Source organism: Numida meleagris, chromosome 10, assembly GCF_002078875.1.
Source record: "Numida meleagris isolate 19003 breed g44 Domestic line chromosome 10, NumMel1.0, whole genome shotgun sequence".
Lineage (NCBI taxonomy): Eukaryota > Metazoa > Chordata > Aves > Galliformes > Numididae > Numida > Numida meleagris.
The window spans coordinates 9,504,874-9,518,048 of NC_034418.1; the positions used below are offsets into that span (position 1 = coordinate 9,504,874).

A 13,175-nucleotide genomic window follows, 5' to 3' on the forward strand; every position below is an offset into this window, starting at 1 on the left:
GTTTAAATACTTAGCTTCTGTATGTAGGTTGCTGTGAAAGTAATCCTTCCTATTTATTTCCGTGGAAACTACAACAGATAGAAAGTGTATAACAACACAGAGAGCAAATTCTCAGCCACAAAACACTATTTTTCAACGTAGTCGCCGCCATCAGCCGTATATTTCTGCCAGCGATGATCAGCCTGCATGCTGTGCTTGTGAAAATCTGCTGCAGGAGAGGTGACCCACTGTCACCATTGCTGAAAAGCACTACCCACCTCCTCACTGTGCTGATGTCCACTGTTTGGTCTCCATAAGCGTTCAGCAAGCACTGATGAGCATCAATGGGTGCGAGTTTTTCTGTGTGAGGGAATCAAGTTCCACACCTTTGCTTCATTTGTGCTTCCATGCCAGGTGCCATCTTGTCAAACTGCCCCTCTGCTGCTGTCTGTAACGTATTGATGCCGTGGGACAGAATGGAAGTGGGGAGGTCCACATTCTACTGCCATATGACCAGCATCTACCTCTGACATTGTGGGCCAGCATAATAAAATAGGAGGTGTTACTTTTGGGGGAGCCCTTGGAGAATTATAAGTTAATTATTTCTGCTCAAAAATACCTTGAGTCCTGCCTTTCTGCTGACTGGGATGAAGTATAACTGCCAGGGATGTACTACAGAGAATGAATTCGTTCTTTACTAAGTTTCTAACTGACCTGTCTCTTGGTTCAGATGAATCTAGCTGGCTTTTTTTTCTTGGTAGAAGTTCTGTCATTTAATTTTAATGACTTAATGTAATTGTTTACAAGAGTGGTTGAAGGGGAAGAAAACTTAAGCCACAATGCTAAGAAGTTAGATGTGTTGCTTTTTACTGTGGAATTATGGAAATTGCAGAAGACTCTGAGTTGAAGTAATGCTTTTTGTTGCTGTGTGTTTAAAAACTGGCAGAAAACTGCTTCAAAACTACTTATGCAAAACATGTTACGGATTTAAACCTTTTGTTCTACAGTTGTGTACTTGGCATTGCAGAGGTGGAGACTAAGGAGGAATTTTCTTGCATTTTTCTTTCTTCAAATAACGTGGCAATGGATAGCAATAGAAAACTAAAGATACCTTCTATACTTTGTCTCTTTGCTGCTCAAACAGTATGAAGTAAGAGAGTAGTTCTGTCTGATTTTACTGGGAAACAAGTGTTATGAAGCAGTGCTGGACAGGATGATGGAGATTAGTGGAAGAGACAGGCTATGAAGATATTAGAATGAAAGCCTTTAGCTGTAATTTCAAGGGTGGGGACAGCAAAAGGGTGTATGCCTAGACTGTTCTTACCTTATAGGAATACGTATGTCAACCCTGAAACACAGAATTATATTCTCTTCTGGAAGCAGGAGTAGATCTTGTGCCCTTTAAAGGATTCTTACTGTGTGGTTACTCTGTATTTGAAGAGTGTTAACAGTAACAAGTTTGCCTTGTGACTGTAGCATGTTTCTTTGAATGTCTGAGGGTTAAATTTCTTCAAGTGTATCAGAACCACTCCCTTTAGAAATACCACCACTTAAAAGAAAAAGGGGAAAAAGTTGTATTTGTCAGTGCTAACACAGAAGTGTTTGTTTTTAGAGAAAGATTTTAGTAATCTTTTATATAAAATCTTTATATATACCAACTTTGCATATCTTAAATGACATACAAAAAAACTTAAGTATTAATTCCATACAGTTGCCAACTTTAATAGTTTTTGCTTTGTGCAGGATATCAGTAACCTTCATCTTCAGTATTTTTTATGTAAACAATCTAAGAACTTCACTATTTTCTCCATTTGCCCTTAGTTCTTTATATTAGCAAGGGAATGCCAGATACTAAGATAAATTATTAGGGTTTCTTAGAGCAGTTATTACTGTATTGGAAGAACATAACATTTCTATTTTGTCATCAGGCACTGAAGAGCAACTCAATATTTGCCTTCAAAATACATAAAGAAATGGAGTTCAATTTCAAGTGTTTCTTAGAGCATTGGACAAAAAGCTATAGCAATGGCAGTCATGTTGTGTTAGGTGAGTATCTTCTTGTTTTCTAGTTGTCTGTTTATTTCTCCATGGTGACTTACGTTCTACATTAAATAATTATATTAGATTCTCTTCACTTTGCAAGGTCAGTTCTGTACAAATTACTTTCAGTTATCTATTTGTTAGTGCTACATCTATTCTAATATATTTTTTCTCTATATGAGAACCACTAGCACTTTCAGAGAACTTTCAAGGTTTTGTGATCATTTGCTAAGGCAGAGGATATTTTCAGTTTGAAATTTATAATCTCTGAAGTCATAGCATAATTGTTTCCCTTATGCTCTGGGAGAGTTTTTATTTTTTGAGTTGCTTGCAATAGCAAAGACTCTTACCTAGTCTTAAATGTAATTTTCTCCTTTTTATATGTCAGAGCAAGAAGGTTGACTTAATTATATCCGATCCATAGATTTAAACAAAGATGTTAGCATTTCTGCATTACTAGAAACGTTTTCAGTCTTACTCTACTGAAATATTTGTCTGTGGCCTATGCTATTTCCTCATTGATACTGTTACAAGATGCAGAATTGAACTAGAGGTGATGTGATATCGTGTTCCATATACTTCAGAAATGTGTTTATTGAAAAAATTAAGTATCTTATGAATCTGTATAGGGAGAAGACCTTACCTTTGTTTAAGTCAGTGGATGAGGAGGAGAAAGTAGCCATTGCAAATGTGATGTACTGCTTCACATGCCTCAGATATGCCAGTTATCTTACGTATAAACCATGTGTTCAGTTCTTACAGATGACTGCATGCAGTTCTTGGAAATTACAGATGCATCTTGTGTGATACATTTCAGTTTTCCTTCTTCTCCAACAATCTTTGGTCAACGTCTATACAACATGTCTGACAACTTCCATAATGTGATAAAGGTTTGAGTGAATTTCAACAAATTAATATTAACATGAGATAATTAAATAGGGGATAAATAAAAGCTGAAGAATACATGTTTTTAGGATTCATCTGATCGGGACCATCGACAGGCAAGGTCAGTCATAATGCTAACAGAAAACAGTGAGTGCCATACTGTTGGGATCCTGCACTATTTGGAGCGTGCTGAAGCTCACATTCCACCAGAACTGAGTGGTTTTCTGGCCAAGGTGTTAGAAGCTGAAGAAAAAAAGAAGTTTGCAAGGCCGTTGTGCACCTATCTTAAAATGTTTGGGACTTGCAAGTAAGAACATACTAAGTTTTCCTGAAGTTCATTATTCCTTCTTGCGCAAGTGTATGCTCTGAATAATGACTGCATCTACTTTCTTCATAAACTATGCTGTTGGATACGTCTGTTCAGATCAGATTTTGCTCATGTTTTTTTATTATGTAGGAATAGAGCAGTGTGTCCAGACCGTCATCAGATTGATTTACAAATAGACATGCTCCAGAATATGCCAGATAAAACTATACAAACATCTGGATATGTGACAGTAAGTTGTTTTTATTTTTCTTGGTCTTGGGTACTAAGAAGGCAGGTCTTCTATGCTGAAGCAGCTATTTTACTTATTTTTTTTCAAATTACATTATACTTTTGTAATACGTATATTGTGTTTCTAGAATATTTTTTGTTTTAGCTTTTGTCATCTGTCTGTTGAAGGGGTTGCAGCATAAAGTATGCCAGATTTTCTCTATATTCTTAGTTTGAACTGAAATTGTTTTGCAGGTAATTCAGACTTGGCGTCTGATTTTCTCCTGTGTTGTTGATGAGTGTTTATCCTAGCTTTCTATGGGAAGAGGGTTTATGTTTTGTTTATTCCTGTATATCTGTATACACATCTTGTTCATTTCAGAAATAATCATCCTTCTGTCCCTGCCCCTCAGCTTATTTTTTGCTTTCAGGTACTGCCTCTCCACATTGTAAATGCAACGAACTACTTTGGTCGTATAGTAGATAAACAAAAGGATCAATATGCCATTCTTGCTGAAGAAATGAATGGGTATTTTAAGGAGGCTAGTAATAGAGTTGCTGTTCAAAAGGTAGAGAAGCTAGCTTTGTATGGATTCTGTGAGGAAACGGTCTTTCACAGGTGAGAATGTTTTTTCATTTATTCATGTATACTTTGAACATTTATTTAATATGTATAATGCTTAATTTAAAAAAACACCCACCACCACACCATGTTCCAAAACCAGCAAGAAATGACTGCTGTGTTCAAATCAGTCTTTAAAACAAAGAAATGAAAAAAACACATAATGCTTGATTTGCCAGATGAAAAATACAAACATACCCACAACCAGAGTTCGATACTTTACTGTGAATTTTCTACTTTTTGTAACAAGGAGATGAAAACTTCTTAAAACCGATTATATAAATATTGTTTTCTTCCACTCTGTGAAGGGTTCAGGTGGTAGAGACTTCTTCGAAAGAAGATTTATTCTTGGACATGGAAATTAAATACATAGATGAAGGCAGAACTAGACAAGTTCAGAGCTCTCAGCTTCTTCACTTACCTGCAAGATTTCAGCATCTGCCACCTCAGGCTATGGAATTTATAGTTTGTAGAGTTAAACCCATTGATAATGACAGTGAATGGAACCCAAGGGTAATAGTCAGTGATTTCTTTCATAGTGTTTTCCTCAAGTTCTTTAATTTGTGTGTGTTTATTTTCTGTAAGAGAACAGTTATGAACTGTGAATTTTAGATATCCATTTCATTGTTTATTAGTGTTATCAATGAATAACTGATAGTGGGCTTGATTCTAAGAAGCTAACTTTACTATTTTGTAGACTAAGAAAAATAGTGAAATTGTGGAATTTATCATATGATTTAAATGACTTCTTCCAGAACAAGTTATTGCTACTGTTAAATATGTAGGGAGAGGAGCAGCCTCTAAATAGACCTGTTTGCATATTCTTCTGCTGACAGGATGATATGCAAACACAATTGATGGTGGTTTTAGTGTTTCATTAGTTTACTCAAAATACAGTTTTTATTTAGTGATTACTATTATCATTGTTAAGCTCGAGATTTTCATTATAATTGAAAATAATTGAATTTATGTCAGTGCCAATTTATGTTGCTGTACGTTTCAAAGACACTGTTTTGTTTTCCCTAGGTAACTCATTATATCCATCAGAAAATTGAAAGAAAGCCACATGAAGCAAAAGTGGTACTTACTTTAGGAAACACGGTTTGGATTGACCCGATGGTGCGTATAGTATTGTTGAGTTACAAGTTTCTAACAATGCTCCTTTATAACAAGAACATTCATTCATATCTGTCCTTCTGTTGATTCCTATTTTGATTTTAATTGGTGTTATTTGTGTGTCACTGAGGACTGAAATACTGGAAGGCTGTGTACAGCCTATCACTGGATGTACTAAGAAGCCATCTGGATATCTAGTCCAGGTGGATATACTCTGAGATTGCTTCCAAGTATCTAAGACCTCTTGCACTAGGCTTAGTTTATTCCGATTATATTTCTAATCCTTTACTGTCTCTTCTGATTCTTGTACCAGCTTGGAGTGGGACAAAAAGGAAGGTGCCACTTGTTCACGCTGAGAATGACTGATCATTGTGTAACTAGTTCTATTATGATTTTGTTGTTTTTTATTCAGTGATATAGTTGCTGATAACTTTCAGATATGATGATCTTTTTAAATTACTTTTTTTCTTTTCTTGCAGCCCTGTAGCCAGTTTGTTGGTTTTTTTCCTGCAGTTTAGAAAAAGCCTTTAAATGTTTTTTTCCATTAAATTTTTTCATTAGGATAGGAAGAATGAGAGCTCTTTTTTCTGTGAGGTTTTTTGGTTTTTTTACACTTCTGCTAACATCTGGATGATTTCTTGGTCTTGTGGAAAACAAGTAGACAGAGTTGTATGCATTTTTCGTAAATGGAATTTATGAAATGGAATTTTTGTCACCATCCAGAAGCAATCCCTTAACAATCAATTGGATATAAAGACTGCAGTTCTGACATTTAAGATATTAAGGCTTTTGTTTTTGTTATGCTGTGTCATTTCAGTAATCAGATGTGATGAAGTTATTGTTTCTGTCAAACTGACTTTTTAATTTTCCTGAAGGTAGCATGTTGAGATTAGTGCCATGTTTGTATTTTTCTGTCAATTTCCTGGTCCATAAGAATTGCTGGACTGGACCGGAGCAAGAATCTGTGCTGGAAGTACTGACTGGAAGGTGATAGTGAGCCAAAAAAAAAAAAAATCAGAAAAATCAGGTGTTTTTTATGCCTTTACTAATGGTGTAAACAAACTCGTGTTGTCTGTGTCAAAAATAGTTTTAAGAGCTGGAAGTTCTATGAAGAATTGCTATCAAACAGAGCTCAGAAGTTGCAGAATCTTCTTGTACATTGAGAAGAAGTTGATCAGAAGGGCCTCCTCGTATGTCAGGATCGTGATGTGTTTGGTTTTTTTTTTGGTTGTTTTGGTTCTGCTCAAGAGTACACTAGGCTATTTCTCACTTTGAAATGTGTTGTGCTTTATTTTCCTGTCCATTCAATTAACTGAAAAATCAAATGGAAAGAGAAAATATTTCTGAATAATTTTCTTCTGTACTTCCTTTCTGGTATGACATCTCAACTTTTCCTCTTGATTTCTAGCTTTTTTTTTTGTTCCCCTCCTTAAACTGAGGGACCCAGAGAAGTAGTTGTAACTATATGGTGTATATTTTGGTTGTAATTTCTGGAATCGGTTCTAGAATTATTCAACTTAATTACCAGATTGGTTCTTTTAGATGAGACTAGCTATTGGTTATTTGAGCAATTACTGTAATTAAAAATAATCTGATATTTTGAAAACAAACGTTATGCCCCTTCGTTTCTGAGTATTCATATGGTAAATATGTCTACAGTTTTTAGCTAAAGAATAAGCTTAGAGTTGGAGAGATGCAATCTGAGCTGTAGTTTTCATTTAGTACATTTTGTAATTCAAGGTCCGGGTTACCAGGCTTCCAGATTTGAAGGTGTGTGTCAATGAATACAGCGTGCGATCTGAGATTTTGTCTACGGGTCTGGGAACTGATAATCCAGAACATATATCGCAGCTTCAGAAGTTGTATGAGCATGTGAAGGTATTAAGTCACATGAAGAATTTGGAGCCTTTGTGAGTGTTTCCAAATTATTTTCAGCTAATGTTTTACTAGGAAAATAACTGGATATGTACATTATTCGTTGTAGAGTATAATAATAGACAGTATAGATATAATATCTATAATATAGAGATAATTATTATCATAAATACGGGTGTGTATGTATAAAAGTATATAATTAGTGATGCACAAGCTCACCAGCCCATGACCCATGCCAAGCTACCTTCCCAAGCAATGGAAGAGGGAGGGATTAACTCTCCCTCCTCCCCCCTTCAAAACTCCTTCTGCATGGTGTCATTGTACGGAATATTCCTTTGGCCAGTTCAAGTCAGCTGTCAGAACTTTGTTCCCCTCACAGCTCCTTGGGCTCTTTGAGAATGGCCTTGGCTCTGTACAACACTGCTTAGCAGCAACTGGAAACATTGGTGTGTGATTGTTTTTGTCCTAGAACTAAAATACAACATCGTACCAGATAGTGAAGAAAACAATTAAATCCCAGCTAAAATTAAGACCATAATTTGCTTAGTTGCTTTTTGTTCTGTTTGTCGTGAGAGGGAGAGAGACACACACATATATACACACAGATTTTTTTATTATTATTGTTCAAAGGAAATAAGCTACCATCAGAGTTTTGGATGTTATTCAACCTTGGATTACTGCATAAACACTTACTGTGTTACTGAACTTCGTTAACCCTGTGGTGAGATTTATGGATCGCTAGAAATGCATTTTAGAAGTTCTGTGCTATTTTGTATATATGTTAAAATTAAAAACTTGAATAGGATTTCCAACTCTAATTAGGAATCCTTTGAATATTTAATGTTTTTAAACCTTTTATTTTTAAAAGTATGTTTTCCTGTGTTCAGAAGTGTAAAGGAGGATACAGCTAGTCCTGAGAATGTGTCTGAACTGCAGAACATGTCCGTACAGGGAAATTCTTCTGAAAACTGTAATTCTTCTAAAATGGCTGTGGGGAATCATCTGTGTGGTAAGCATTCTCATAATTTACTGAGAACTTGTAGGACTTCCACTCAAGTTAAGCACCTACATGTTAACTGAAAAGTCATATGTAGATTTCTCTAAGTACACAGAACAGTACCACATAGCTAATATTTAGAGTAAGTCACAACTACCTCCTAGTTAGCAGTCTGCAGATACTGTGTGGATAAGCCATGTTAATATAGCTGTCTTACTATTTTGGGAATTCGCTGTCTTTGAAATACTCAGAATTTTTTTGGCTCCGGAATGCCTGAGCAGGAAATAACTACCAAGGAGAGGATCAACATTATGTGGTCAAAGGCCATAGCATTGGAAGAAATTAAAATGTGTTGGAAAATCTGAGGTGAATAACAGCATTGTTCACTGGGAAATTTAATTTTTATTCCCTAGATGCAGGATGGTAGAAGACAGCTTTTTCTTTTAATCTAATGTTCAAGGACTTGGTATTCAGTCAGTAGAGGACTAAAAGCATGTGGCTTGATGTTAGCCGCAGAGGACAGAGAATGATCTGACTTCAGTTGAAATCTCAGTTTGGAGAGATGAGGGTTGAGGATGGAGGGGAAAAAAAAATTGCAAGATCCTGGAATGTTTATCGTAGATCACTTTTTCCACCTGGTGTGTGGTAAAGTGACAGTAACACCATGTTTCAAGCTGCAATTGGTAGTAATATTACTCTTAGTTGTTTAACAAATCCCTGAAACATTTATGTCTGGAAGACTGAAAAGACCTTTATTATGACCTGGAAAGTGAAAAGATATTAATAAATATCACTTACAATATTTTCTAGTTGAAATTTCATTTGAAGTATTAAATATATGAAATGTTTCCAAGTTGGAAGCACCTGACATAAATGCCAAAGCTATGCTTACAATAGTAATCTGATTGCTAGCAAATTATTTTTATGGTGTTACTAGGGTATTCTGGAAATACCTGATTTGTATTGGTAAGTATAAAACATCTTCCTGAATTTCTTATTTTTAGATGGTGTTACTCAAACTAAGGAAGCAGAAGACTCTTCCCTGCATCAGCAGAAATGGTACAAAAATTCAGTGATCTTGTTACCATGCTTGCATTTTTAAACCAAGGACTATCCTATTTGAGCTTTAAGTTGTAACTCCAGCTCTTCTGCCTCTTCACGTTGGTATTTCATGAGATGAATCAGCTTTGTCTTTTCCTTTGTGTTAATATTCTTTAAAAATGTATAAGTAGAGTAACGTAAATGTCTGCAACAGGAAATTGTGGCCCACGTCATTTTTTTCTGTGAATCTATTATCCTTATTCCTCTGTAGATAGGACAATACATGTTAATTTCTAATTTCAAGATTAGACTATGATATTGTCCTTACATGAGGCAGTACGGTTTATTCCTTTGGCTGTTGCAGCTAATGGAGTGCCTCCAGTCTTGAACTAATAGATGTGCTGCTCCAAGGATTGAGATTGCATTGCTTTTGTAGCAGACTGGACTGGCATACTGACATACTTCCCCGTAATTGTTGTTCAGTCAGACTGTTAAGGTTTGAGTAGGTGTACAGGTGCTGTTTGTTGGCATCCTAATGAGAGAATCCTGTCTGTGCTTAAGGCAGCTTATTGTCTGTTTTTGTACTAACTCCACTTTATTATAGTTTTTATCCAGAAATACAGTGGTTTGAAAATGAAGAGGCTGTTACAGTGAAGGTTAAAATAGCAAGGATAGCTGACTATAAATGTGAATTCTCTAAGGAGAAGGTGATTTTCAGGTAGGTTTAGGAAATTTAAGTTTAATAAACACAAAGTTCGGGTACTAGCTTGCATTTAATTTTTTTAATTTCTTTTTTATAATATAGTGCTTGCTCAGGGGGCAAATTTTATTTGGCTGATATGGAGTTGCATCAGTGTATACTTACAGAAAAGTCTGCATGTGAGATTAAGGATAAAGAGGCTATTATTGTCCTCAGAAAAGAGAAAAAAGGAGCATGGTGCAAGTTACTGAAGAACAAGGTGAAGTGGAAATGAGTTTGAGAATTACTGAATGTTCCCAACATACTAGCTGTGTTTAAGTTCAGATATTTCAGTCTGCATTTCTTGTTAACAGAATCCTCACGTGTCTTTTGACTTCGAACATTGGGAAGATTTTGAAGACAAAAGCCCTTTCCCAGTTGGTAAGGAATGAACAAATAAGTGTTTATCATGCATGAAATGGTTTGCACCCTAATTTGTTACCTACATTTTGTTCAAAATACTGAGTTATTTCATATACATAATTCTCGTTCAACTCTGAAAGCATCTGAGAAAGTGTCTGCTAGCAAACCACAGGCAGTGTTTGTTTTCTATCGGAGTAGCATAGAAAGAAAGCATTTTAGTGCAGTATCTTGTAGAGTTTTTGTTTAGTCTGTAGCCAGAAGGACTAATTCCATTTGTTTTGATGCTCTTGGTTTGTCTTACTTTATGAATATTATGCTTTGTTAATTACTTCTAGGTACTAAAAAGCTGTATTGCACTGCTGCAGTAACGGAAGAACTGATTGACTCTTCAGAAGACAGTAGTACAGAAAGTGATGAGTAATTGGGAGATGCATCTTTTTTTTCTTTCTGTTAAGGATAACGTTGCAAAGTAGTATCTATTGCATGAGAATTACTCCCAGAATTGATGGATCTAAATGTATAGATTGCAGAATTGTCTTTAATTTTGGGAGGAAGATGGTAAGCAAAGTCCTTACTTCTAAGCATCTGAAGAAACACTCTACAGGATAACTTCATACATATTTTTCCGATGTCTTCAGAATTGTTGGCTTTAATGATTATGTGCAAATATATATATGTATTGAATTAAAGAGCTTCTGAGTTTGGTATGGTAGCAGTAGTTAATAATTTTTTGGAGTTTCACAAGTTCTGATGACAAGTCAATTGTTTCTGCCACAACTTTATATGTGTACAGCATCAGCTTTGTAATTGCTTATTTGTCGGTTCTGCGTGAATAAATTCAGATGGCAATCTGTCTTTGACTGGAAATACTTTGACTTGTTATAAAATACAGTTCTGTTTGGTAACTGTAATAGCTAACTCTGTACATCAGTGGAATGAGTACTGTGACAGAATATTCAGTGTTTATTTTCAATTTCATGTTTTCACTTTTCCTGAATTCTTTTCCTTATTTCATGTCCTGTCACGTATCTAAAACTCTCGTCTCCTCTGCAGAACCTTGTCTGCCTTTCCCAAAGGCTTTGCACTTCCGTATGTAATATTTCAGTACGTAGTTTTTCACAGTTACAATTTTACACAAAAAAATCTCTCATTGAAATAGTAATGTAATAGCTATTCATAATACATGACACTGGTACATCTCTTTTCATTTGTAGGTCTTCAAAACATGCTAGTTTCTCCAGTAGAACTATATGATGGCTTAGGATAGAAACTTAACTTTACAGATTTATTTTGAGAAACTTAAATTTTTGTTGCATTTTTAACTGTTAACAAACGTTTAAAAAATACTATTGGGAATCTGATTACAGTTGAGCTTAGCTTATAACCTTTGCCCGTGTTCAGGATAGATACTGGCAAAGCTGCATAGTTTTAAATGTACTTAAGGAGAGTAACTAATGCAAATGTATTTTGGTCTTGCTCTGCTTTATAATGGGAAGAGGAGAAGGTCAAATAATTGCATTAAAATAGTGATGGGATGGGAGGTTTTCCTTCTTTGTGCATTTTTTTCCTTCTCTGACTTGTCTGCTGTTTAAATATAAGGTGGTTCTTTAATAGACATAGTAAACTGTAACATTTGTTTGAAAAGTGAGGCACTCTGCTTGAAGTGAAAGCAGAAGCTGTCTTTAACCCCACATTCTTAGCAGATACCAAGAGCCAGTATATAAAGAACCATGTAAAAAAGTAACGTAAAATTCCAGAAATGTTATTTTGGCTTCTGGCAATTTTTGATCAGGATTTTCGTGAGATCAGGATTTTCATGAGGACAGGGTTCTCTCTGGACTTAAACTTCCTGCTTTTTGAGCTTATGTCAATTCCTAATGTTTTTCCTGTACTAAGGAACTCAGTAGTATTAAATACTTCCTTCTGTGTTCTGAAGCCATCCCTGCTCTGCCTGCGTGATATCCTCTACCCTCAAGATGCAACAGGAACAAATGGCTTGCTTTTCCCACTTTCTTGTAAAATAAGACTTGAGGCTTCTGTCATCATTTCCCTTTCCACCCCCAATCAGGTATGTTTTTTAGCTTTGAGAATGGTAGTAGGTGGAGTCATTTGTTATACAAAAGTAATTTATTTCTTTTTGGTTTTCTCTAAACTTTATAGTTCTTTCATTTGAAGTCATATTTTTGTCAGTTGGGAGAGGCAGTAGTAACAGTGTGACTAGGACAAAACACAGTGTTAGAAAAGTATATGCTTCATGTGTAATGACAGAAGTAGAATTTTATTTTGCTACCTGTTGCTTTTCTTGGTCATTTTTGAGCTTTTTTGTTTGTTTTGCCTTGGCTGCATATAGAGATTTTCATGATTCTCTAACCACAAAATCTCCTCCAAACATCACACTATATGTACTTTTGGGATTGCTCATCCGTGTAGGTAAATGCAAAGTGAGATACCTAGGAACATAAGGTTTTTTTATTCATTTCTTTGTTGCTGCAGTATAATGGAAAACTTCCTTAGTTGAATTTGCTAGGCTGTCATTAGTACGAACTTCTAACCTTAAGTCATTCGTTTAACATTCTTGTGTTATGTATTTAAAATGAGCGTACTTAAAAGTTGTTGAGGACTTACCTTTCTGTATTTCAAACAGTCTTTCTTAAATTAATCACTTCAAAATATTGGCAAATTACTTGAGAAAGTTCTTTATCCATTTACTGTGAGGGAATATAGCAGTAAGTAAAGGAGATTAACCAAAACCACATCGGTTTCTTGATCAGAGAAACTGAAAGCTGCATGGTCACATATATAAATGTAGTATCTGTTTTTTTCAATTTTATTTTTGTCAGCAACCAAAGGGAGCGTTTCTAGAGTGGTGAAGTTAGTCCTGTAAAGTCAAGTCCTATTCATGCTGAGGGTAGCTTCTGTTGCATTTACTTGGTGTCCTATACCTTAAATGGCATGGGAGAAAATGTATGTACCTGAGAAATTA

General features: G+C 35.4%; 1 protein-coding gene across 9 annotated transcripts in view; it reads left to right on the forward strand.

The window, feature by feature from the left end:
* TDRD12 (tudor domain containing 12) overlaps positions 1-11,059 on the forward strand; it is a 30,352-nt gene extending 19,293 nt beyond the window's left edge. For all 9 annotated transcript variants that reach the window (XM_021408391.1, XM_021408394.1, XM_021408392.1 and 6 more), the window contains 14 exons: positions 1,908-2,025; positions 2,773-2,909; positions 2,994-3,211; positions 3,362-3,461; positions 3,871-4,058; positions 4,370-4,574; positions 5,088-5,180; positions 6,918-7,087; positions 7,940-8,061; positions 9,054-9,108; positions 9,695-9,808; positions 9,896-10,049; positions 10,144-10,210; positions 10,528-11,059. In XM_021408391.1, coding sequence (XP_021264066.1) covers positions 1,908-2,025; positions 2,773-2,909; positions 2,994-3,211; positions 3,362-3,461; positions 3,871-4,058; positions 4,370-4,574; positions 5,088-5,180; positions 6,918-7,087; positions 7,940-8,061; positions 9,054-9,108; positions 9,695-9,808; positions 9,896-10,049; positions 10,144-10,210; positions 10,528-10,613 — 1,827 coding nt within the window. In that variant the 3' untranslated portion in view covers positions 10,614-11,059. The remainder of the gene's footprint in view (positions 1-1,907; positions 2,026-2,772; positions 2,910-2,993; positions 3,212-3,361; positions 3,462-3,870; positions 4,059-4,369; positions 4,575-5,087; positions 5,181-6,917; positions 7,088-7,939; positions 8,062-9,053; positions 9,109-9,694; positions 9,809-9,895; positions 10,050-10,143; positions 10,211-10,527) is intronic.